Consider the following 26,625-nt stretch of genomic DNA (forward strand, 5'->3'; position numbering starts at 1 on the left):
GAAAAAGGCATGCAAATTATTTCCCACACCTTTTATAAGTACCCACAACAACAGCAGACACATTTTTGGGCAGGTATTAGGTTTTAAATCATTCCCTGAAATTAGATGCCAATTTATGTGAAATTAAAATTGTATGTGATATTAAAACCTACTCTTGTTTTACAGTTTTACACTCTTGTGATGCCTCTTAAGGATGGGTTTAAAGATCTTAGGAGGCAGGAATGTAAACAGCTGTCAGTGGAAGCTCACTGCCATCTATTTTTGCTGTTAAATAGCTACTATTAAGTTAAGACCGTTTTGTTTCCCGGACAGTTACTATTCTGAGAATCTGAATGGTAAAAGGAGTAAACAAACTTCTGATCTCCCACAGCTGTTAGCTCCCTCCCTTTGCCACCATGATTTTAGATGTCATTTAACCATTTTTACAAAGTTGCAGGTAGTAGACCACAGAACACATTGAGCAGTATCAGTTTGAGCAATATCGCATGTGGTAATACCAGATTATTTTCAATGTCCATTATTAAAAGCTAGSACTAACTAAACTCATGTCAATGAGACATGACAAATAAAACACCTTTTTCAGCTCTTCAGTTTTATACATACATTCATTTCATTTTAACTAACTGCACTTCATAGCTGTTCAATCCTTTCAAATAGAGGAGCCAACCTTTCTAGAGTTGCTAGATGCTTCATCAATGCTTCAGAATCAAGAAGCCAACAGTTCTTGATGTACAGCTTTACAAACAGGCCCAAAAGCAGCATGGGAAATGAGCCAGTGTAATTAAGCACTACAGAAAGGCTCACAAGAGCAGAACAGCCCACATCAACAAATAGAAAAGAGAGACTGTAAAAAGGAGCCTACATAGCAATTTGTGACTGAACTTCTTCCAATTTCTGATTTAGCCTAGTATCTCTGTCACATTCTCTCTTGAYAACTTAGGAAAACATCTCAAATCAGAGTCAAAAAGAAGGTTTCACTCCCACACCCAGAAAATGTGTATGCATAGGTAAGAGTCACTGAAACAGGCAAATGCTGTCTTCTTAACCCYGAGGTGCCATGCTCCACTACCACTGGATCTTTGGCCAGAGCACAGCAAGGAGAAGCAGGAAAAAAACACAGGCAGCAAGAGAGCATTAAACCAGTAAAAACACTGTGTAAGTGTTGACCCAAAGTTGTTTGTTTTTTTTTTTTTTTAGTAATTACTCAAGCTTTCTTAGAAAACAAACTGAATTAGTGACATTAAAAACAATCTGAAACTATTCCATTGCATATCAAGTACTTCATACACAAGGACAAATACATTATTTATATATACAAGGGATTATCATTTCATTGTATTGTAGATCCTTTGAAATTAAAATCACTGTGTTTTATTCTGATCAGTGGTCATAATTAGAAGCTTAACCAAACTGATCAACTCATCAAAACACGGGTGGAGAAAAAGCTAGAAGGGACATTTTTCTTTCMGGACATGGCATCATAGTACAAACCCTTCTTGTATCAAAACAGTTTAAGAATTCTCCATCTAAAGCACCACCCAGCTGTCTGTAATTGACTTCATTATCACAGATTTAAGACTGCCTTSATATAATGACCTCCAAAGTGCTACTGATATCAACGACAGGAACCAGTCAACAGAACACCAGAAGAACTTAGAAGAAAATTAAAAAAGAATGCATTTTAAAGGGTGTCTAGAAAGCCACTGCATGCCTTCTGACTTACATTCATCAAAACTGTTTTAAAAATACTTGCAGGAAATCTTTAAAGCACAAGAGCAAGAAAGACKATTGAAGAGAAACTGAACTGAAATAAAGTTACAATACTATGTCTTTATTCAGGACAAAATCCAGTTTTATTTACCATTCTCTTCTAAATGTTCCAGTTGGGTTAATAAYCTCTTTCTTTTGTTAATGCTTCCATGACAGTGATCAGTTATCACTGGATTTCACAAGGACATAAAGTCTGACCTACAGAAATGCTGACTTCAATTGCATCGACTGAAAAGTCAGACAAGGCTAGGAGGGTTTCAGGGGAGCTAACCAGCACAGGGTAAAAGCCCCAACTTAAACTCAAAGCAGGAAGATCTTACACTGCATAGAAGTTCTCTGTAGCAGGGCAAGTCCCACTTTCTAATTGGTACATAAGACACAGCAATACCTTTTCACACCGGTGGAAAGCTGCTTATCTACCTACRGTAAACCTAAATAGCTTCTCATGGGTACAGTCTCAAAGTGAACATTTAAGAAAAATCCCAAGAAAAGCCAGATATCTCATTGCATGGGATTCTTCTTCTAGAAGGCATTTAAAAACATGTGTAATTTCAAGCATATGGTTTAGTATTTTCACTACTATTAAGCTTTAGTAAATAAAAGCCAAAACTCATTAAACACATATTACACTTAACCTTCATCAATATGAGTCCCAGACTCATTTACTGGTTGCTCTTTTCACCATTCTATAAGATATTCAGMAGCTCAATAGTGACTTTATTCCAGGAAGCTCAGAAGGCGGGTACTCTGGAACATACTCAAGCTAGCTGTCCACAGTGATGAAGAATGAAGATCATAAGTTCACAGGTCAGTCTCCATGTGAGGAGAAATGTACCATGCCTAACTTCTGACTATCATGTCCAGTTGTAGATACACTTTTAAATAACTCCTTTAGTTTGGTACACATTACTGCGTATTACGTTAATTCCAAAAATCATGGCTGCACTTGTTCTGAAAAGTCCAGTTTGAAAAGCTYAAATGTGATGATTTAAGAGACACAGCATTAATGCCTAGACTCTTCCAGCCCTATAGGCAACAGGGAACTTTAAAACTATTAAAACATTATTTGTTCTATAGGGATTACTTATTACACATTCAATTTAGTCAACCATGTCTGCTGAGAGGCACACAAATCCCACCATAGCTAATTTAAGAACTTACCAATTTCCCTTGCAATTCTGACAGCTTCATCTGCATCCTGTAAAAGCAGGAAATGAGACCCAACGTTAATCCCATCAGCCATTGCACTATGTCCTGAGGGCAGTCATATATTGCACTACTGTCTCCTCCGATTCATTTAATGTTTGATTTTACAACCTTCTGACCCTTTTCAGCCAGAGGAATGTAAAATTAATACCATAAGTGGAATGTAAATTCTACCTCATCATTAGTGCACTGAGAAACTCAAAGAACGAGGAATCAGCTGACAGGAAACACAACCAGGATYGCAAAATTATTTTCTGCAGTTGTAGGAATTTAATGCTAGAATTTAGAAGTTTACAATCAATAATGGACCATAAATCAGATCGTTAAAGTTTGTCCACTACCAGCTTGTTTCTGTCCTCACAGGTATTCCTTGTGTGCTTCCTGGTTGCTGTCAGTAGGGGGAGTTGAATCTCTATTGTCTGGGAGTAATCCAAGTTCAGGAAAAAAACATCTTGTAGAACTTCTTTAAAGACAAATGGGGTTTGTTTACTCAAGAAAGAACACAAGCATTTCAGTTTTGAAAGTTTTGCTTTCTGAAGACGAAAAAAACCTTAAATGCATCATTTTAAATTGTATCTGAAAGGAGAAGATTCATTTAATTGTTCTTATTTAAGAGTTGGCACATTACTAGCATTATGACAATTTAAAAAATCCTTCTATTGATGCCACCTATTGCTTCAGCTGTTTCATACTACTGTAGCCGTGTACAGAAAACAGTACTGGGAAATTCAGAGAATAAAAACCCAAATACTTTAATTGCTTACTTTTCAATAACCAATTCGCTCCTCAACTTCTACTGATAACAGTATATCTCCATTATACAGAATTAGAAAGAAAAAGGGTTAAATTACAGTGGTACAGGTTAAACTTGAAAATTCCATCCAAATTTGCTAATATTTATACTATCCCATGACATACATTAAAAAATTTGTATAGAAGGCAGTAATGTCTGGAAACCACCAGCTGCTAAGTGTGTCTGAAACTATGGGGGCTGACTTATGAACATTAAACTGAAACCTGATATTTTTAAAGCTTTCAAGGCAATCCATTTTAAAAGCACCCAGGTCAGAACTTTAAAAAAAATACATAAGAAATGTTCATACCTGGTTCATTTATGTCCGATAATAAAACAAAATCCTCTTTAAAAGTCTTCAGTACCTAGTAACAACCCCATGAAGAATAAGGGGGCTGGCAGGGGAAGTTGTCAGAAAATTTAATTTCCTTTCATTAGCTAGTCTGCTCCACAAATCGGTGCTTGTTAAGTTCAAAGCAGTCCTGAAAGCAACATCAGTTTTAAGTCTTTTTACTCCAGTCACATCTGTTAATGAGATTTTTCCAAATAACAATTGTTTTTAACTCAAAGAGATAAATCTAGCAAAAAAACCTTGCCCCTCACACCCCCCCCMMAAAAAAAAACCTCAAGAGTTTACTGTTTTATTACACCTTGATGCCTTCCATGACCCTGCAGCCTCCAAATTTTAGCTTAAAGGGATAAAATGCATGAAAAGGGTCATTTAAGAATGTTAGTGGTTTCCACACATTGAGTTTGAAGGTTCTTTGTTCCTGCCTGTGACAGTTATGCGAGAATACTTCCCCTTAATAGCCTCTCTGTCAGGAAGTGTTAAACCTGCCAAATGCAGACAATTAGAGCCTCTTGAACAAAATGCAGGAAGAGTGATGACTGATGAAGAGCCACGATTATAGTCAAGAAGGAAACTTTTACATTTCTTTTCTCTTGCAAATTCACCCATATATTTGCAAAATAGAATTAAGGGGGGGAAGTAAACAGGGTAATCTTTTTTCACTTAGTTACCTGCAAACAAGTGGCTAACTGATACACTGCAGTCCACAGGAAGACAAGCTGCAAATCATTATAGGGGAMCTTTTCACTGCCACTGTATTTTTACACATGCATACAACAACTTTAAGTAACAAGCAAATTCATATCAGCAGCACTAATTGTCTCAGTTCTGCTTAAAAAGACTGAAGTCATCTGCCCAGCACAGCTATTAATTTACACTGCTTCAACATCTGTTTCTTTTACAATTCTAATATATTAAGAYCCAAACTCTAAGGTACAAGAAAAAAAATTAAAACCAATACATACTCAAATTTTTGCTCTCAAAGAGCATTTCTGAACCAGAAAAAAAATGCTGTGTTTTAAAGAGGAAAAACTAATTTAAAAAAAATTAATTGATTTATTGAAATCTCTAGTAAGTCTTTTGATCTTTTTCCATAACAAAGAATGTTGAACGTATGTTTAAAGTATCATGAATTGCACTTGCTGATTACATAAATACAAAAGCATTTTGAGTAATYAGTGAAAGTAAGGACAGTTATTTTAGATTTCTGGAACACAGAAGTTATGACAGATACACAGTATTTGCACAAGAGGAGCAAAAAAATGAATGCTATGATACAGCCTAACACACGTCCATATGTGTAAAATATACAAAACCACACTGGTACTAAAAACATTTTAAATTATTATTTAAAAGCAAAAGTCCTCAATGATTTACTGCTGTTTCCTCCAAAAACACATTAGCTACACTACCATTTCCCCAAAATAAACTGGAGACTGTAAAGAATTACATAATTTTAGCACCACCTTTTATTGTACAAATAAAAATGTTCAAGTAATGGTAGAAGTTAATAAAAATCCTAAGAGTTATAAAATTATGTCATAGTGTTTTCACAAATAGGTGATTCCATTAAGTTAAAGAGACATAAAATACCCMTTTAGCATTAGAATTCTTTACCTCCTAATTTCCTGCACATGCCTCTCAGCCAGGTACCAGCAGGTGGAGACAGAAAAGCAAAACTATCCTGATGCAGGGGAATGCCAGAATAAATCTGCTTAAGAGACCCCTAGAACTGTGAAGCATTGTATTAATTATGAAGAACTAACATAACATTTTTCGTGGCTGAGGGTGTTACCCTTAGAGAACCTTCAGTACGTATCCAGTCTCTAACAAACTCTCCAGCAATAATCATCATTCAATCCTAATGTCAATACCCCAATGCAAGAATTCAGCTAAAACAGGTACCCAAAACTTATCTACAGCAAATTCAAAGCCTTGCTGAAGACCTGCAATGTGTTCATTGTCATCAGTGAAACTAAGTAGACACAGAGACATTCTTCTGGGTCTACATCCAGCTGTGTTCTACCAGCCATAAAACCAAACTGGCTGTATGTGGTGAAACAATACAAAAACCATTCTTCCCTTGCCACTCCTTTACAGTTTTTCACCACAGCATGTCCTTATGTTCATTACTCAGCCTTCACTTTTTTCTTGTCTCTTACTCCCCTTTAGTTGTTTACAGTCAATACATCATTTCAGCCCTAACTTTAGTATATAGCCATTGCTCACATGGATTAATCTAATTCTTTTGATTAAAACCGTTTGCCACTACCTCTCCCACTCGGGTTTCAAAAAATTAATTGTAGTTACACGTTTTGAAATTAATTACCTTTGAATGCTTTTGTTGCCTCTCTAGTTGACAGCACAAGACTCCGGTTCCTTACATTTGCAGACTGGATAACCCTTGCCCTGGCCAACTGAGAAACTGAATCAGGGATGAGAACAAAATCACTCTTTGTCAAACTGCCCTCTCTACTCTCATTTCACATCTTTCCATTCTCAGCTTTATATTTGCTGGAGCATTTGCCAATACAAGAATAGTTAGTTSTGTCTGTTATGCCAAGCATCCTCCTCTTCAGTCCTTCCAGCTCTAAGTATACTGCTGAAGGGCTTCCTTCTTTTAAATTTCTAATTTAATTTCTGCCCACTGGGGATTTTTCTGCATGCAACTTCTCCAAGATATTACAAAACCTTAGCAACTACAGTGTCTCCTATGTGTAAGTGCTAAGCAACATAAATGAGCTAAAAAAAAAGRGATATTTTTCCTCTCATAAAAAAGAGAGGGAAAATATCCTTTATTCATGAAGGACCTAAGTATCTGCAGCACTATTTAACAAAGATAAAGACAACACTTCTAGTAACAAAAATTTTCATTGCAGTCCTGAGTTGAATAATGGAACACTAGAAGGTGTTACTCTGTGTTTGCTTGAACTATTTATCCACAAACACATGCAACAGATCTGTCTTAACTCCTGGAATTGTCAGAGGCATGAATGAAGTTTTCTCCCAGTTTTACCAGACACCCCTGTAAAGCTGAAGCCACCTCTAATCAACTCAAGCATCAAGAAGATACTTAACTCCTTCCTAAGAAGGAAGTTAAGTTTCCTTTAAAATATTTATTTCTCAAGAAAAAGAGCCCTCAAAGATTCTGAAAGCTTCATAACTGTGATTAAAATAGGTCTCCCACAGAATGGCAGAAATCCTAAACAGTCTCCAGTTCCTTGTGTATTGCTGTTCTGACTGGAGCTGGTATCATTCAGATAAGGAAGGGCAAATTGTATTTGCAAAATAGTATATCAAGCTCTAACCAAAGATCAGTCATCCTGTATGACCTAATTACTTGGGTATTCATTTGACCAAAAGACATTGTCACAGGAAGGAAATCAGAGGACAAATATAGGCACATATTTAGATCCATAGCAAGTATGACACTACCAATTATCAGAAGATTTATTTCCTATAACTGGTAATCAAAGCACTGGTTAGCCTAAAATCTGCAACTCTGCTTTTTGATGGCAATGCTGGTAATGTCCTTTTTCTKATTTGGTGGGTACACTGCAGGTTTGGGTTTTTTCAATTATGTACTCTTTTTCATCAACATTGTTCAGATAATCAGAACTGGTGTGCGGCTGAAGTATGTGAAATTGATATGATATTGGACACTTTGGGATTAAGCAACGACCACATAGYTCCCTTCAATAGCAGAGGACTGGAGTTGTCAAGTCACTCCTGCATTCCAGTTCATCTGGTTCTTCTAAGAGCATTGTTGCACGTAGCCAAWTGCCAACTGATTCACTTTAGTTTCCTTTTTATGTCAGGAATTTCAGATAAAAGYCAAAAACTAGGCAATTGAAGGTCTACAAAACAAATACATACAAGCAAGCAGCTCTGTTGCACTGGTTATAGGTCTACCTGTTGATTAACCATAATCCTACTTCGTCAGGTTTGTCTCTTTATTAGCAGAATAGCCAACCCTTACCTAAGTTTTAACTTGATACAATGACAAAACCAGCATTCTGACTATATAATTCTGCATTAGAGGATGTTTTGTGGTGTTTAMATGAATAATTCAAAGTTATCTCCTAGTCAGATGCTTTTCTATAAGTTATTTTTGGGATTTCTAGAAGAATACACAGGATATCAGAACAGAGAATGTTATGCACAACAGCTGCTGTTAAACCATACAACTGCTAGAGGACTACAAACACAAGGGACTGCTAAAACAAGCAACAAAAATCTGAAATTTGCCAATTTGCCACTGCCAAACTTCAGCATGGCCATGAGTGCCAGCACAAGAGTCACATGGAGACCTCCCAAAAAGAAAAGAAGTCTTTGCACTTTTTCCTGTTGCAGCATTATCCTGCTACCAGTCATTACATACATMACACATTTCCATCACAAGTACTGAAAAATTCTCTTGAGCATTTTGACCTCAGCTATTAGGTGATTTTCTCATTCTCTCTCATTAGACAAGTTCTCCAGGCACCCTCATTGGACCAGATAATTTTGTGGAGGCCTAGTCCCTTTGCACTCTATTTACATTTCTCTTAGTTGGATTTTGTGGGGGTCTTTGCCTCTTAACAGAGCTTAAATTCCAACTCAGTAACTACATGGCTTTTCATGTAAGTTTTACTCAAACTTTATTTGAAAAAAATCTGATTTGATATCTCAAGCATAAAAAAATTCAGCCCAAGAGGCGAACATTTTATAATACACCAAGCCTTAGGTGTATATAATGAAGGTTTCAAAAGAGAAAAGCATATTTAACTACATAACATAGGCAGTATATTAAGACACATGGGAAGGCTTGTAAGAGCTCACACTTAATTGCTGCAGCAGAAAATAAACAAAAACAAAGATAYACTTTATTTAACCTTACAAACTATAAAGAAACAACAATTTTTTTTAGAAAAATGCTGGAAGTCATTCCATCTAAAACACACCAACAGCATTAACTGTAGATTCTGATAAAGAGCCAYCAACTTCTCCCCATCCTCACCCTGAGCTCTGCAACACGTGGAAGCACAGACCATAAAAAGGAAACTTCACACAGTTTAACAAACTTTACTTAACTCAGAACTGCCAAGATCTTGGCCAAAAGACCTGAGAAATTTAAAGATGTGCAAATAGTTGGATCTACACCTAACATTTAATACATCTACCTGCCTTCATGTTAAATTTAAAGTGAAGTATGTTTCAAGACTCCATTGAAGAACTCCAAATACATCATTTATGATCGAGGACTTTCTCCTCTTCTCCAAAGCTCTCTTGCTAGCAAAAATCTGTACTCCATTTTAATTACATCTTACTGAAAAAGAAGTTGAAATTATAATTAGATTCTGCATCAGACCTTCAATAGGTGTACTTTGATTTAGACACTGTTCCTACAGTGGGCAGACAGTAATTAAATGATTTCTCACCTTGACTACTSCATCAAAGCCAGGGATCGTGTTGACCTTTGCATTCTTGGCTAACAATTTGCTTTCAATCTTGTCTCCCATAGCTTGAATAGCATGTGTGTCAGGTCCAATGAAGGTGACCCCTTCTGATGCCTGCAAAGACAATGCAGATAAAACTTTTAGAGGCAAAAAATAAAAATCAGCTGTTTTATACACAGATATTACTATTAACTTTTTTCTCTTTTTGAGCTGACTAATGCAACAAGACTTAKGACAGTGATCTGTTTACGTAATAACATAGCAATATAAATGCATTTCAGACAGTTCATTAACAATGTGTATGACCTTGTGAAACTATGTATACACACAGATTCAAAGCCCTATAATTAGCATTTGTATAAATCAAAAGCCAGGCCAGAAAAAAATAGCTGCAAGTGGAAGTACTCCAGCCTGAGAGTTAGAAATATCCCTTCAGAAATAAGASGGTTATTAACTCACCATTGAAATAACCAAAAGTAATTTACAAAGATGTGCTTGCCAAATGATAACACAGTTAAAAATTCTATTYAGTATACATTCCTAAAATCAAACCTCAATGAAACATCACTATGAAAAGGCAGTCTTTTGTTCAACATATTTAAGACCTTGAAAATAAAGCAGTACATGAAATACCATTTCCTGATTCTTTCAGGCAACTCTTTGCCAATAACACTGTGGAAAGAGGTTGACGTAAAATATTTTAATACTTCAACATTAATATGTAGGTAAAACACTGAATTGCATGCTTCTCTTTGCCAACAACAGACTTCAGCAAGGTGTTTCAGGTAGAGGCATTTTTTCAAATCTCTTCAGGTCACTACAACATGAAGTTAAAGGCAATTCTATCCRTAATATTCCCTGAAAGTTACTGATGCAACAGCAAGTACATATGTGTYTCAGCCAGCTTTACATCTTTTGTACTGGAGGGGAAAAGAGAGGATGGAAGAAGGGTAAGGATAGAAAAATATCTTTTTAAAAGTACGTTAAAAAAAAAAATCAAGCCTTGCACAATTTTTCCCAGTTACATTTATTTTCTTCTTATGCTAAGACACCTGTAAAATGCCTAAACCAACTTTTTTCTAGCCAATGGGCATCTTACATAATACCCATACTAACAAAATGGCAAATGGCAGTTTCTTATATCACAATTTATGCCTTTATATTTTGTCCGACACATACACATGCTGCACATACCATATAGYTACAGTGACTAACAATAAAAACGTCATTTGCTGAAGCTTTGTGTATTTATTTGATGGTAGTACATGATCCAATTCCAGAACATAGGAAAAGTATGTTTAAGTTGGGAAGCATCCTCCTATTTGTGATCTTTTAAGAGCTGAGAGATCTCAACATGCTTGGGAGTCACTGTTTGCACTGTCAGCAGCTTGCTAGCAGGAAGAGTATAACAGCAGAAGCTCTGTATAGATGATTTCCTACCATCCTAGCTAACAGGGTGCTAGAGATCATGAAAAAAAAGGATCAGGTAAGCATTACAGTCACACAAGAAAGCTCAGTGCAAGGACATCCAAACCAAATGCAGAGTATTAGCTCTGCTCCATCAAAGGATTGATAGCTTTGACTCAATGAACCATCTGGGGGTTTATCTCTGCTCACTTCTCTACAGCATTGGGGTTCTTAGCTCAGTAACTCAGGAATTAAAAACTTGATTAATAGCTTTCTTAGAAAGTTGGGAAGACTGCAATAGGAAGAAGGAAGAGATAGGAGGACCAAAACAACAGTGCAGATCTATAATTATTTAAGTGTTCAGATCTTTTGGCACTATAATAAATTCATTTTCTAAAGGAGAAGGAAAACAAGGTAAAGAGTTGATGCATAAAATCCCAGTGACACAAAGTCTGGAGCTGACTGTTTCAGAAAAAACAGATTATGTTTTTCTCTCTCAACAAGAGGCAAAGATGGGTACCTGCATACACCTGGAGGTAGGACAGAGCTCTCTGCTGTCATCAGATTGTATTCCAATCTCAAAAAACCTTGTGGAAAAGGTCTGCTTACATACTTGACAATTGGAGACTACGGCGTCCCTCTTGTATCCCTCCTAACCTGAAAATACTTGTTTGCACAGTTTTTGCCACAAAACCATGTGACACTGCATGCTGCAACATCCATAAGTCAAAAGTTAACAAATCTAGGAGGTTCTGCTGGTTTCAAGGCAGTGTGTCTAACCATGTCTCATACAGGAAATGGATGCATTCTCTGACACAACTCATAACTAAACCAAGTCTTGCAAAGGTAATTTAATATCCCATCACTCGGAGATACTTGTTCAAGCCCTCTGCCAAAGTTTCTCAGCTCATCACCAGAAAAGTGACCCAGCTTCTTCACTGCCAACACTCAGACAATGTACTMAACAACCTGTTCAAAAATCTATCACCCAATACAGAAAATATCAAAAACAGACCATGAGAAAGAATGTGGTGGCAACATTTTCAGCTCCCACTAAGATTTACCAGCACTCAAACTTTAGCATCTCTAGTTTATCGAAGACAGAGAAGTGGTGAAACTGTAACAGAAAAACTTGCAGTGTCTGATGACACAGGCACTGGTTATATATATATATATATATATATATATATATACACACATATCCCCACACAGGCTTGTCAGTGTGGTTAAAATCTCTGGTGTACATACACAAGCTTACACACTGCATATCAAACAAGTTCTTCCAAAACTTCTTACTCCTCCACACATTCAGCAGCGTATTTCAGCCTTGAAGAGTAATTATCTGGCTGCAGAAAAAACATCAAATTTCACCATAAACATGCACCAGCATTTTCTTTAGAAACATACCTATGGCATCTGTGTATAACTAYCTTGCATAACAAAAGGTACAGATATTTTATAAAAGAACAATTTCATAATATATTCCATGCCAAAAAAAGTTAATTTTTAGTTGTCTTAAGTAGAAGATATTGAGTTTTCCCCAACTCCCYACTATTTTTGAAAGCAGTAGCAATAGGTCTAATTGTCATGCCATAAGAACTGTGAGCAATTTATTCTTGCTTCCTTTTGGTTTGATGGTTTTGGATTTTTTTAAGCCAGACAAAAATCATATTCTACCCTCAGGGAATGCRGGACCTCTAATACAGCAAATAACCAGTATCAAAGTACAAGAAGCAAATGCAAGATTTGGAAAATCCTTTTGGGAAGTTCATGATTGAGCTTTATGTGACCTTCACAGTCACAGTCTGTCAACCATTTGACTACACTGGGAACAGAGTAGGCTATACAGACCTATGTTATCATAATTCACCGATCTCTCAACATCTGGAAAGGACCTGCCCATCTGACAAACTCTAGTGAAACTGAGGTAATGGAAGAGACTCAGTCTAGAAGAGGAGATTGCTTTGCACCCCCTCCTGAAATTAAGAATGCAGATATTCACAATTTCTGCACTAYACAGTCAGTAGTGTAATAAGCCTCAGTGACAGCCTAAGCAGAACTAAAGATAGAAAGCATGAAGGAGGGGAAACTGCATAAAAAACTTTTACACACRTATACTTGGCAACATACACTCTTGTGCGGGTTTATGAATCTGTGGCAAACCAGTCAACTCACTGCCAGGYCTCCCAGAGCTGCAGGAAATGATTGAATAGTTCCAACCCAGCCTTAGACAAAACAAGTGATACTAAAACTTATCCTCTGTCTTTTACTATGTTAGTTATGGACAATTAAACACAGTTTTTGGTGTCCTCATTTGAGCCAAGATATTTGAATCTGGAAGTAATATCAGTTTAAGAGTAGCAGCTTCAACCAACAAAGAGATATGCCATGTACAAAAACACTGCTATCAAGAATCTCGTGTTTTCTCTTTCAGGTCATTTGGTGAGGAGATTTTTCCACTCACAGCATGCTGAYGTGGAAAAACATACTCCAAGTGCCCAGCTGTTTCCAGGTGTAAGAGCCCCTATAGTTATCTCACCACACAGAAGCAGTGACAATAATGGCAGGCTTTGTACTTGTTCCCTAGTACCTGAAAGGACTAGTTCTAGGAAAATATTTCCCGTCTCTGAGGAAGAAATGGCTGAGAGGATATAGAGATCTCAGAAGCAATTGTAGCTGCACAACTTTGCTGAGAATGAGCTTTTCTATGTAARCACAGAGCTGGTTTTAAACAAGTTCATGAAATTTACAGGAGAACCCAAAGAATCTGTTGCACACTGCCACTGAATCATAGGTTCTCAACTTCAGACTTACACATAACATTTTCAAGATTATCCAAACTCAGGGTGATATTTATGGAAGACAGCAACAGTGTTTAAGTGACTGAGACAGCCTAGCCTCCTTTTCCCTCATTCTCTCTCCTTCCCCTCCTGCACATACCTGCTCACAGTTCTTCTATCCCCCTTCACTAAAGGCAGGCTTTAACATACCTCATTTGACTTAGCTGACCAACATGGCAGACAATGGCCGGGGTTGATTTGGKTTTTTTAAGAAGTGTTTTTCATCACTTTCATGAGTTAAAATGAGCTAAACAGAGAAGAGTAATGGGCACTGAAAGAAAGGCCCACACAAGCTCCTGGTGATGCAACTGGGAACAAGAACCTTCTTTGGGAGGATGGCACATCCTCAAACTCTGAGGTGCCCTGAAGAGGRGCTGCATGCTCCATATTGACTTACTCTYCTCATCAAGTCTGCATTACTGTTTACAAGTATGTTTCAAAAATCAAACATGATGCTTCTCTGAGGAGCACTGTTTGAACCACAGAACGGCTGAAGTTTGAAGCACATCAAAGCACTCCTTAAACCAACTCTGTCATATGGTGTCAAATATTCCAACAACTTAGGGGAGGAGAGAGGCAGAAGCAAGATGCTGGGGCAGCAACATAACAGCAAGATTAACAAGTATGGGTAACAAGTTACCACACTTACTGAAGTGTGAATCAGATTATGAAGGAAGTTCCAAAGACAAGGAACTCCAGTAGAAACTTCCTCATAGGTCTGGTTTTCAAGAGTTTTGTTTTAACCCTCAAGGTTTCTTCACAGGAAAAAGTGGAAAATGTTTCCATTAAATACTTACATGTACCTGATTAATTCTATCTCTTGTACTGCCCTCTTGACACACAACCAGTCAAGGAGGCAGACCCAAGGGAGAAGGGAATAGGCAAAATGTTTCACTGTGATCATCCACAAATACAATCTCCCATGTATAGCTTGTGGCGCACCAGAAGGACACAAACCTGTACATACAGCTGCCTGCAGCCACATAGAAAGCAGAGCAGATAAGCAGCACACCTTAAGGATGACTGGAATAGACAGCTGGGCTTAAAAGCCTCTAAATCACATGAGCTAAATGCAGGGCTGAAAAGCTGAGCTGGCAGCAAAAGGAAGGTCCAACAGAGGTATAAACTTACAGAAAAACCAAGCAGAACAGAAAAATCCAGATGAAACATCCAAAACCAGACAACATTCAGGAAAAGAGGAAAAAAAAGGAAAAGAGGAAAAAAAAGGAAAAAAAATTAATGGGGGAGGGGGACCAAAAAAACCCACCACCAACACAAGCACACTGACATCTGTTGAAAAAAACACTTCAGAATATAGGAACTGTCCATCATTGGGAMGGAATCCCTCAAGGAAATCTACTATAAGAATACAGAATAAGAAAATTCCACTCAATAATCTAGGAAATACTGAACTGGTAAAATGCTTTACAACAGAATGTGGCAGACATAAAAAAAACATCCTGAAGCTTTCTATGAGATGCACAGAAACAAACTATCAGCTCAAACCCGTGGGCTCTGTTACTGCTATCTTGAAGTCTCAGAATTAAGAACATATGCACAAGTGGCCAACGATTTATCTGGGCATCAACCTGCAAGTTTAATACCAATAAACAGAAAATTTCATTCTCTGCAGATTAATTTTAAGCTGGAAAAGGCCTGACTCAGTAAAACACCTACATATTGTCATGGATTACCAAGGGTAGTAACTCTCCAGCCGTTCAGTGAAAAAAGTTCTGCCAACATTTCTTACAATAAGCAGAACTTATGAAGACAAAGGATCTTTACAATGTACACGCAATTACACAAACACACATAAGAGAAAAGACAGCACTTACAAGTAGCATCCTTCATTAGAATAAGTAGTTTTACAAAATGGGCCATGCTGAGGAAAAGTWAATTCAAGTCAGCTGATCAGGCTTATTGAAGAGTGAAGATATTAAGTGATGGAAGCAAATGGATAGATAAGCAAGAGAGGGAAGGGCTGCAGCATCCTACTGTTCTTTGACTACACCTGCTTTTGRCTATTGCAGTTATTTCTGGAGGTTTGGTTTTTGTTTTGTTTGAGCGTTTTGGAAGGAGATGGATTACTACAATCACCTTGAGTTGCAGAAGCACGAGGCAGATAGACTGTGACAGCAGGCAGCCTCAAAAGCAAAATGTAAACAGGCAGTTGGAAAAGTGACAGTGCCTGATGCAACTTGCACAGGAAGAGGGTGGTAATATAAGGAATTGTGCTGCCCAGCCTATCAGACCTCATGGTTTCTTCCAAATTCTACTTCAAAACTGCTACTTGGTGCCACTGAAATGTACAGGTCAGAACTCATCACACAAGGTATGCCACTACTTGTGACACTACACTGTGCAATTTTAAACAGTGTGTACACACTGTCTCAAACAGGAGCATATGCTCCTGTTTGTAAGAGAAAATAATACATTGGAAGTGTTTCCTTTGAAAACAAAAAGTTAGCASAAGAGAAAAGCTTTACCTAAAATTAAACACAGCTGCAAGAAGTTTGTCTCACTTTATAAAACTGAATTTAAAGAACACTAAAGCATTTTCAAACCACTACCTAAAGAAAAGAAGACAATTACTGGGCAGAAATACCCMAAAAAATTAAAACTAGAATACATTCATTTATTTGAAAATAAGCCTATACAGATGCCAGTTTCCCTCTTTAACCTTTGCCATGGTAAGGGAGATGTGTTAATATACTCCCTTTAAACCATCATTCTAAGAAATATTAACTCATCTATTTAACCCTGTTATTAATCTGTTAATACGTATGTCCAAAGTATAGTTTAAACTATGCAGAGGCATGAAAATCCATTAATCAGTTACCAGMAAAGCCAGACAAACTTCTGCAGAACCCAAAGAAAACAGGCTTTATCCAGGCCCCAAACATGCCTYCTTTAAAGTAGGCTAGGAATAGAATGCAAGAACAACATATAGAAACACAGATATAGAGAGACAGGCATAATTATTGTTTTTAAATGTAGTGTAAGTATATTCAAATACTGGGGGTGGAGAGGCTACAATCTAAGGCTACTTAACTCCACTGGCAAAAAAAAGTGTACACCACAGAAAAGGTACAYAACCTTCTGCATAAACACCAGGGAGGGGCCAGAATAAATCTAAATGTCAGGACCACCTTAAGCACRAATGCATGGACAATAGTTTTTTAAATAAACTTTAAAGTAATCTCCTATTTAATTCACAGAGCTGGTAAGTTTACAAAGTCAAAACTAAGAACCAGACTGATCTGTAGACAATGTCCTTAACAAAATACAAGTCGTGAACTATTATTGTGATAGATCATATGTACAAAGGGTAAATGTGCTTGCATCAATTTAATTCTGCATTCTGAAACTAAAAATTCTCCTTTACCAAAAGTTTGATAATGTATATTGTAACTTTCAAGTGGAATACATGGTTCCCAGTCATATCTTTGCAAGCRAAAAGAAGCACAGTCAGCTTTTTCCAAGGCCTCAAAGCACAAGACACTGAGAAGAACAAGTACCACCTTTGTGGCTCTAAATTTACAAGTTTTCACTTTGGATCTGATCAGCAAGCTGAAGTTTTACTTGATAATTTCACTTTGAAACAATTTAAGGTTTTAGATGGTCTATACATTTTATGTTAGTCTGGAACATAAATGTAATATTAACTGAGTTCAGAAGTATTTCTCAAATATAAAATTTGAACATACAGTAGTTTGCATGACATGTCACTGTAAATCATTAATTACTTCATCTGTGAAACACTACACAGACACCACCCGAGGCACAAGCACAGGAACTTAGCCCTGATATGCTAGAAAAAGTTAGAGCATTTGCGTATATCAGTAGTAACAAATACTCAGAAAGTTTAGGGAAGAGACAAACGAAACCTAAGAATTTTTCCTGGATGGTTTCCATATTGCTTTTCTTCACTTAATGGCATTGAAACCACCCTTGATTTTTACATGATAAAAGAAATCCGTGGAACTAATCCTAGAAACCTCTTTCTGTTTCCTTGCTTAACACCTCCAGGCGACAGAAAAGACAAAATGCTTCATTTGCATCCTTAAACATTAGAAACTGCGAATGAGYCTTTTCAGCTGCAAATGTTATTGCATCTACATTTCCAGAAGAGAAAGAAGGTTAAACAGCCTACTCAGGTTTATGTTAACTCATCTCTTTTTAGCACCCTGAGCAGCACAAAGAGCAGAAAATGCAGAAGCTTAACAGCAGAACCTCTTTCTTCATTAAGTTCAATTAGATCCTGGCAATGGATATAGCTGCTGATTACATGATGATAAAGAGAAGGAATCAGGTATGCACAAAACAAATTGCAAACACTAACAAGTGTAATCTTAGTCTTCCTGAGATCATMCAGCCTCATGAAGACCATTTCATTTTTCATGCAACACAAAATAGTTCTACTAGTTGTATAACTCACAAGATTTTGCCCGATGTAAAAAGCAGCATTTTTTAGTCATTAATTCAAACTTAGTTTAAAATATAATAAGCCTGTGTTGTGCAAAGCCAGCCTGAATATGTTAGCAAGGTAAGAAAGATTCCTTGCTTATCAGTAAGTACTCCACCTTATCAATTAAAGAACAAATTTGAACTACAAATAACCAAACCTATGAGCTACTTCATTTCAAAACACAATCAAGTACTATTAACTCTTGAAGAGCATTAGCTCTCTCTACATHTTTTTTTTTTTTTTTTAATTAGGATTTAAGCTACATGTTTTTAATTTGTTTGGAGGGGGCCAAGCACTTGGAGCTACCATACTAAATTCAGCAGACAAAGTTAGGAACACTTTATCTTCTAGGCCATTTGGCTTCCAGTCTGGAAAAAGTCTTCAGTTTGGCAGAGAATATTCCATGAGATGTTCAGCACAAAATATACATTAATCTAAATGAAAACCAGGCAGTCATGGAGAAAAAGCAGGACAAAATGATGAGAGGGAAAAACAGGGGAGCATCATTCTAGCCGAAACASTACCTGACGTTACCAAGGACCCAAGTTTATGACTATATACAGAATTTTGTGTATCAAACTGAAAGTTCAGTAAGKAAGAAATATAGAATTCAAACAGTTCAAAAACTCCAGTGTTAGAGCAGATGAAGAGAATGCATGGACACAAGACCTCCTCTTAATACAGCCATACTATTTCTTCTGTCCTAAAGCTGCATGTGAATTTCTGCAAATTAAYAGAGAACACAAATATATAGCTTGCTTAGTAAGTGCACTTTGCAATACCTTAGGTTGTGTTCCTCACAGGAGAGGCCAAAAACCACCAAAAACCAAAACATGAGGATATATTTACAAATGAACAAATAACGAAAAATTAGCACTGTGTTATTGAGATGWAACATTGAGATTGCAGTCAAAGGATATTCATTGTATGTCTGTGTGGTGAAAAAAAAATCTGTCTGGTATTTTTCCAGACAATCCACCATGCTTTCAAGGTTAGATGGCTATGACTATACTCACATTGCACATTCAGAAAACAAATGAAAACTTATGATGCCTGTCCAAGCTCACACAACCCTGAATTTACTGATGATTTAAGCACAAGGAACCCTGGTGTTGACAGCTAGGAAGATAAGTGACCCTAGAATTATCTTCCTAGTAATTGTCTTCTTTAATAACTACATTGAAAAAGTACAAACATTGCAACAGACAAAGACACTGAATAAGCAACATTCTTAATAAAAACAAGACTGCTAAAAACTSATCACCCTGACCAAATTCTCACACGGGTAATAATGTCATTCTACTGACTTACAGTGCCCTTTTCTCAGCTGGCCAGTGGACTTGAAAATCCTCTCCACTGTCCTTACAAGAAGGTTACTCATTTATTTCCTGTCAAATAGCTGCAAATGCTGATATAGACAAGCCTTATTGCTTCAGTAGAAGTAGTCATCACCAAACGTTTGATAAAGACTGCTCTAAAGACCTTCAGAGATTTATAAAAATTCCCAAAACTACACTAGAAGATACAGAGCATACCAAATATATCATCAGAGCAAATCAAGCTCATTTCAGAAAAGTATAAGCAGCTRCATCTTGTTAGTAAATTGGAGTTATTTTTCCACAAGAAGAGAGGCATTAAACAGCATTAAATTTAATTTCTGACACTAAAGAAACCAACATTAAATTATAAACAAGCAAATTTATGAAAATAAATATCACATTAATAATAATTAAAGAACTAAAGAAGGAWTAAATATCAGTAACAAAATGTGCATGCGCACATGTTTGTGGTTTTGTTTGCTCATCATCACCACCACACCAAACCAAGTTTAATTCAGTGAACCAACACAGTCTTCCAAAGCCAAGATATATTGACCCAGCAATTACTTAAAAGCACAAAACACCACACAAGTAAGAGAAAGAAAGGACTGGGGCAACAGCTGCTCAAGCATGAAGACATTATAAAACCCAAGGACAGGATGCTGTCCCATAGATCATGGTAAATTGTCACAGAGTAAAGACCACAAAGCCAATACTACCACGCCTGGGTCCAGTTCCTCCTGACTCTCACATCCCAAGCAGCAGCTCTGCAGCCATCAGTTGGGGAATCATAAGAGCTATAAAATAGCTAAAGGGCAGGCAGTGCTTAGAGGATTTTGAGGGACAGTCTCTAGAAGGGATAACAGCACTAGTGACAACTGTCAACAAATACACAGTCACCAGCCATCTAACAGGGTACCATGGGGGAAAGCACCCTGGAAAGGTATAGGGAGGCTGACTGAAAACTACATTTGTGACCACAGATGCCTGTGGCAGTCACTAACAGGCAAAATGGGGAGTTGAACAAATACTCTCATGGCAACAGTGATGAGCAAGTGACACATGAGGTAGCTGTGATCTAGGAAGGCAAAGAATACTGGAAGATGGTGGTCAAACACAGGAATGGGTAGTCAAGAAAGGCTGTGGAATGTTCATCTGGATATGATGCTGAGCAACCTGTTTCAGCTGATGTCACTTCAAGAAAGGGACTAGTCTCCAGAGCTCCCTTCTAAACTCATCTACTCCACAGAACTAGCTGAAGAGCATCAGGAAGATTATAACATCTGATCAGGGGAGGAGGGTTACAGCAACCATCAGGAGAGAGAGCCTGGCACAATCCCAGTCATAAAACAGCCAAAACCCTCTTAGGTTGTCTGAGATAAAAGAATATGTGTATCTTCCTACTGAATCTCACAACATACATTTTTTTAAGAGAAAGCAGAGCCTGATCATAATGATCTTTCTTCTCTAATAACTGGTGGTACTGATGTCTCTAGMCATTTATTTGTACATCTGTACCAAAGTATGCTGTTCCTTTAGCTCTGCAGACAAGTGATAACCATTAGACCAATGAAATAATTGCTTTTTAAAAATCCAAAGGTTCCCATCTCTGAAAGGCAAGCTTATCCAATCGTCTTATCCAAAGGTCAACACCGGACACAGCTGGGAGGCAAGCAAGGACAAGAGGGAACTCACTACATCAGCACTGGCATGGAAGAAGYTGGGAGAAGCTTCTACAGTCTGAGGGAGGATGGTAAGGTAGTATTTCCCTCCCATCAGCTGAGCAAGCACTAGTGTACATAGGGGGATAATATCAGACAATATGACCACAGCAAAGATACTATTTCACAGAACTYTTATAAACACCCTCTGTCTTATCTCAGTCACTGCTTCTTTGCAAAAGGATGCACATAGTAGTATTATTAATAGAAGATGTTCTTATTTAAATCTTACACACAGTTCCTTGGAGAAAACTGTGGACTAATTACTCTGTAATGAAAGATAAGTTGCTCTTACAGCTGCCCACCAAGAGATGCTCAATACACTATATTTAAGTAAATGAAAAATTAATTAATTTTTTTTCCTTTGGAAATTGTTCTAAGAAATCTTTTTTTTCCCCCTATATGTTTTAAGAGTCAATGTGCATAGCTCTCCCTCTAATTTCTATTTTTTCTGTACTTATATGAAGTTTACATTAATATTATGGGCAGAGATGTATGTCATGTTGTCCTCTTAAAAGTGGATGCTCAAATAAAACTARGAAAAAAGGGTCAGTTGCTTTTGTAGCCAAACTTAAAGATAATAAAATTAGGAATAATATTTTTCTTTTTAAGTAACAGGACTTGTATATACAAACTCAGTTTTCCACCAAGCCCTGTTTTTACTCACACATATTTTTATATGAATGAAACACACAGATTTGGGTGTTTAATTTTATTTTTACATTGAAGGCAAAGAATTACATGTGATAGTAAACATCACTGAATATTTGAAAATAATTTGAAACTTTTATGAGTACATATAAGTTACACTTCTTGGCTAGCATAAGAAAATAACAGTGAATTTGGCACATTTAAGCTATAGAACAAAATGTGATGGACAGGCAGTATTACATCATACAAAATGCTACAGTTTTGGGATAAAAATCTCTCACTATCTCACTGTCACAAATAAACCAAGTCAATAAATTGTATCAATATGTAGCRCCAGAGAATTTACAGGCACTTAAAAAGAAGCAATCCATGAGATCCCCTTGTGGTCTTGCTCCTATGAACCACAACCATTCTGATCCCAGAATAATATATTATGACAAAAGTATCTACGATGTATTCCTGAATACCACCAACCCCGAATCTGAAACAAATTTTATCTGGCTATGGGTGAAACAGCTTTTTGGAACAGATACAATTGAGTTCCTCCTTTCCCTTCCCAACAGATGGGCCTGAGAGTTGGACAGTCTGGCTTCACTCATGCTATAAAGTAATTAGACAAACAAATCTGGATCCCGTAAATAAGCATGTGCTTGAAATTAAGCATGCTTAAACAGTTGCAGGCCTTAAATTTCAACATTTTAACCTGTAGAGAGACTCAGCCTATTAAATTATGGCAATCTTTCTAAAAAGTTGTTATTTACTTATTTTCAAAGGCAAGAAGGGAATGAAACTTGGGTAAGCAGAGACAAGAAAACTTCGAAWTTTTTTATGAACTGATTCATTATGCACATCTCAGAAGTACACAAGATAGTAAATAAGATCACAGTACCCTGGAAATCTTTTTCTACKTTAGTAGTTCAGCTAAAAAATGGTGAAATGCAACAAGTTCCAGAAGTCCAAGCTCCAATTTACCTGTTGAGCTAGGATTACCTCAAAATTCTTAGTAAACTGGATTTTCACTTGCAAACAATGCTGAAAACTACATGTTCTTCAAGGCTACAGAAAAAAAAAAAAATCCTTAAAGGTGGGATATACTGTGAGATACTAGCAGCAAAGCATCCACAAGTATACACAAAAGGCTACATTTTACCTCATGCACCAAAGARGAGAGGCAAACAGACAAGGAGAGACAACAACTGCACCACAACACAGAGAATGAGCAATTGAGCATAGCGTGGCTGAGCAACTCTAATCCCAACATGCTCCAACTCTTGAAAACCAGATTTTACAGTCTCAAAGTCCCTTCATCATCCTTGTGGTCACCTGCTAACAATACAACAGGTAGCAGCAAGTGGCTTGTTTTGATGGGCTCAGCCCAAGAGGGAACAAACAGGAAATTTAAATGTCAACAGTGAGAAGTGCTCCACCATGGTAACAAAGTCAGAAAGTAGTGCCATTCTGCTACCAAAAAAAAAAACAGGGTCTTGATCTCCAGCCTTTTCATTTTTCACATCTCGTCCATTGCATTTTGTTAACTCTCTTTCCAGGTTACTTTTAAGTTTGCTCTAGATGACTACATAAATGGTAGTCCCAGTACAAGAGAGATGGCAGGAACATATGACCAGGGCCAACACCTCCTTACAACAGCAGGAAACTTTTAGCTGATAGAGATTATGAAACTGCATTTTTGCATAAGTGTGCACAAAATGTAAAATGGTATTATGTCTCCCATTTCTTGCTTTGTAGGAGCAACTCAAGTACCACTGGCAGCAGAAGCTAGAGCAGGACTTGAAACATCGATTCTGGAATCCATGGAGAAGGAAAGGCTAGGACAGAAAGGAATTCACCATGCAAGCTCTGTATCATCCTGCTAAAATGTAACTGGTCCCATCATTGAAACTTGTACAATAATTAACATTGCCTGTTAATCACTTGTTAAAAGAACTGTATTGCCCAATTCCAAAACAAGTGTGCCTTGAATCAGTAGAAAGATGGGAAGGAGCTGCTCCAAATTATAAATTTTGACAAGCTGCAGAGTTACTGCTGAAAAACAGCTCTGCATCGGCGGAAGTCCTTCCCCAARCCTCATCCTTCATGCACTACCTGAATCATCACAAACAATCTCAAGTGGATACAAAGTAAACATGATCCTATGAAGGCAAAATTATAAAGTAAGAATCACCACTTTCAGTGAAAAATACTTCATTATTTTAAATACAGTGTCACAATGATCTCTCTACATCATTATAATAACRGATTTTTTTAACTGCTCGGCCATAAGTTAAATTTATTCCTTCTCTATATCAAAATTCCAGTCTGTTTATTTTTGAACAAAAACAAGCTAAAGAGTGTATTTATTAATCTCTGTGCGTAAAATTGTTGCTCATCATGTCACCAACAAATCAAATTCAAAATAGAAAAACAAAATTAAATGAGAACTGACAAGGGAGCTAGCGATGTAAAAAAATTAGCTAATCTGACAGAAGATACATTATGAACTAGAGCTGGTGTTTGAGATTTGACTTCTTTTGGAAGAACRAACAAACAAAGATCCTGGCTCCTAAGATTTTCAATATAAGAAAGAAATGTGAAAATAAGGAACTCATTCACGTCTGGAATAAATAATGTTTTCCACTGTTAATATAAATACATTCCAAAAAGAATTCAAAAATATTATGTATATGMAAAGAAAGCTCMARAAGTGTAAAAACCAAGACTAATACTCTCACTCTTTTTCAGGCAAATATGTCCTCTAGTTTAAGGACTACACTACAGATACTAGGCCCTTAATCCTGCAGGGTTTTATGCATTAATAYAAAGAGTTTATTCTTTAAGACAACAAAAGTTACATTAAGTAGTCTTTTAAGTTTATATTGCATCATAGCCATCACATTGCATTATATTGCAGMGTAAGGTTAGAAAATACTTGGGTCACATTTTAAATAAGTTTTAYGTTAAAATGTTGCTAATAATGGGAAGTACAAGACTCGTCCCACTACAGAAGCTTAAGAGGAAACGAAAAAGAGGAGGGACAATACCTTTAAATACTGCTTTACCCAGCCACAARGACTGCTTGCATTTCTCCATTTTTYAAAGAATATTGGGGACTGAGACCTTTTATGGTTGTAGGCATTAAGGTTTTCCAGGCTTTTCTTCYCCATTTTAATATTTTTATTTTCTTCCCATTTTTATTTTTCTTTAGATGCTAACAGAATTGGAGGAAGGGGTAAAAAGGCATAAACCAACTTTTAACTACCCATGTGCCCATGACATCAAGCACAATGGGGATGTGGCAAGCACAATCAAGTTCTTTGGATTTCACTCTAATACAGATGAAGTCAACAACAGACATGAGTGATACTGTAAGGTAATCACATTTAATATAATGTGCAATATCCACCATTACACTTAAAAAAATGGAGTGCAATATGTTGAATACTCAACAATGTAATTGAAGTTATTTCTAACCTTTGATCTTTCAAGCAATTTTTCTTCAGCTAAAGGACTACATCTTCACTACTRTTTATTATTCAACTTCAGAACAGAAAACATAGAGCAACCTTTGTGCAAAGAGCAAATCTTTACTTGCAGCTATATGAATGGTTAATACAAGAGTTCTTGCCATTCACAACATTAAAACTACATTCACTCTAGATTCTCAAGGTCTTCTTTCAGTGTATTATCTCTCAACTAGTTTATATAAGCATACATATTTTAAAGGTATTTTACAGCTCTGCCAYCTAATAATGATTCTCTCATTTACCATACCTTTTCATGAACAGCTGAATACGCTGGTGAAAGGACAGCTTCTGTTTTACTCACTCATATAGAGCTCTAATTCCACAACATATTTCTAACTCACTATTTTCATCTCTGAAGATAAATTTCTATAATGCTCAACATATTAAACATTATTCTCTTGGTCCAAATGCATATACCACTTAGGCATATGATGATATGCTGTTGCAATCCATAAAGGAGTATATRCATCACCTCACATGTTGTCTTATASCCAGTTTAATTTTCAGAAAGGCATGGAGAATTAAGGCCYTCAACTATTGCACATAAACACTACTATGCAGCAAATGTCAGCTGCSTTAGTAATGGAAAATTATAGTATATAAATAGTTCACACTTTTTTTTTAATCCCTGTGAAATATTTGAGCAGTTTCAAAACTCCCTGAAAGATCACACTGGATCCTTGTTTTAAGGAATATCTCCATTATCAGCTATTAATATGAGGATAATGTAGCTGAATGCTAAATTCCTTTAAAGCACACAATTCAAAAAAACAGCAAGACAGAGCAACTACTTGATGCCTAATAACATTTCATTTCCTGTCCAAAGCATCTCAGTTATTTTCTGTTCTTTAAAAAAATTACTCCTCAAAAGCTAATCTCAAAGTCATAAGGCAACAGCTTTGTGATAATTTTAAGACTGAGGTTCAAGTTTTTGTACTTGCAACAATAYAGCATCCTGACCAATCTCTTTTCTGGAATAATTAGCATAATTACTACATACAGTAATACCTGTAGCTTTCACTGTAACCCTCAAAACATGGTCCAGTGGAATGAGAAACTTTAGGTTTATAATTTTGTTACAAGACACTAACAAAGGCCAAACTCCAGATATCTATATATGGAAATATAAGATCAAACCGTGA

At 36.7% G+C, this 26,625-nt stretch overlaps 1 protein-coding gene across 1 annotated transcript in view; it reads right to left on the reverse strand.

Annotated features, from left to right (window-relative positions):
• The window catches only part of PCCA (propionyl-CoA carboxylase subunit alpha), a gene marked incomplete at its 5' end in the record, with an annotated part of 272,842 nt that overhangs the window by 186,914 nt on the left and 59,303 nt on the right, over nt 1-26,625 (reverse strand). Inside the window, 2 exons of the mRNA XM_057366229.1 lie at nt 2,932-2,968; nt 9,539-9,670. Coding sequence (XP_057222212.1) covers nt 2,932-2,968; nt 9,539-9,670 — 169 coding nt within the window. The remainder of the gene's footprint in view (nt 1-2,931; nt 2,969-9,538; nt 9,671-26,625) is intronic.

Source organism: Malurus melanocephalus, unplaced genomic scaffold (assembly GCF_030028575.1).
Source record: "Malurus melanocephalus ecotype Western Australia unplaced genomic scaffold, MMel_1.1 scaffold_61, whole genome shotgun sequence".
NCBI lineage: Eukaryota > Metazoa > Chordata > Aves > Passeriformes > Maluridae > Malurus > Malurus melanocephalus.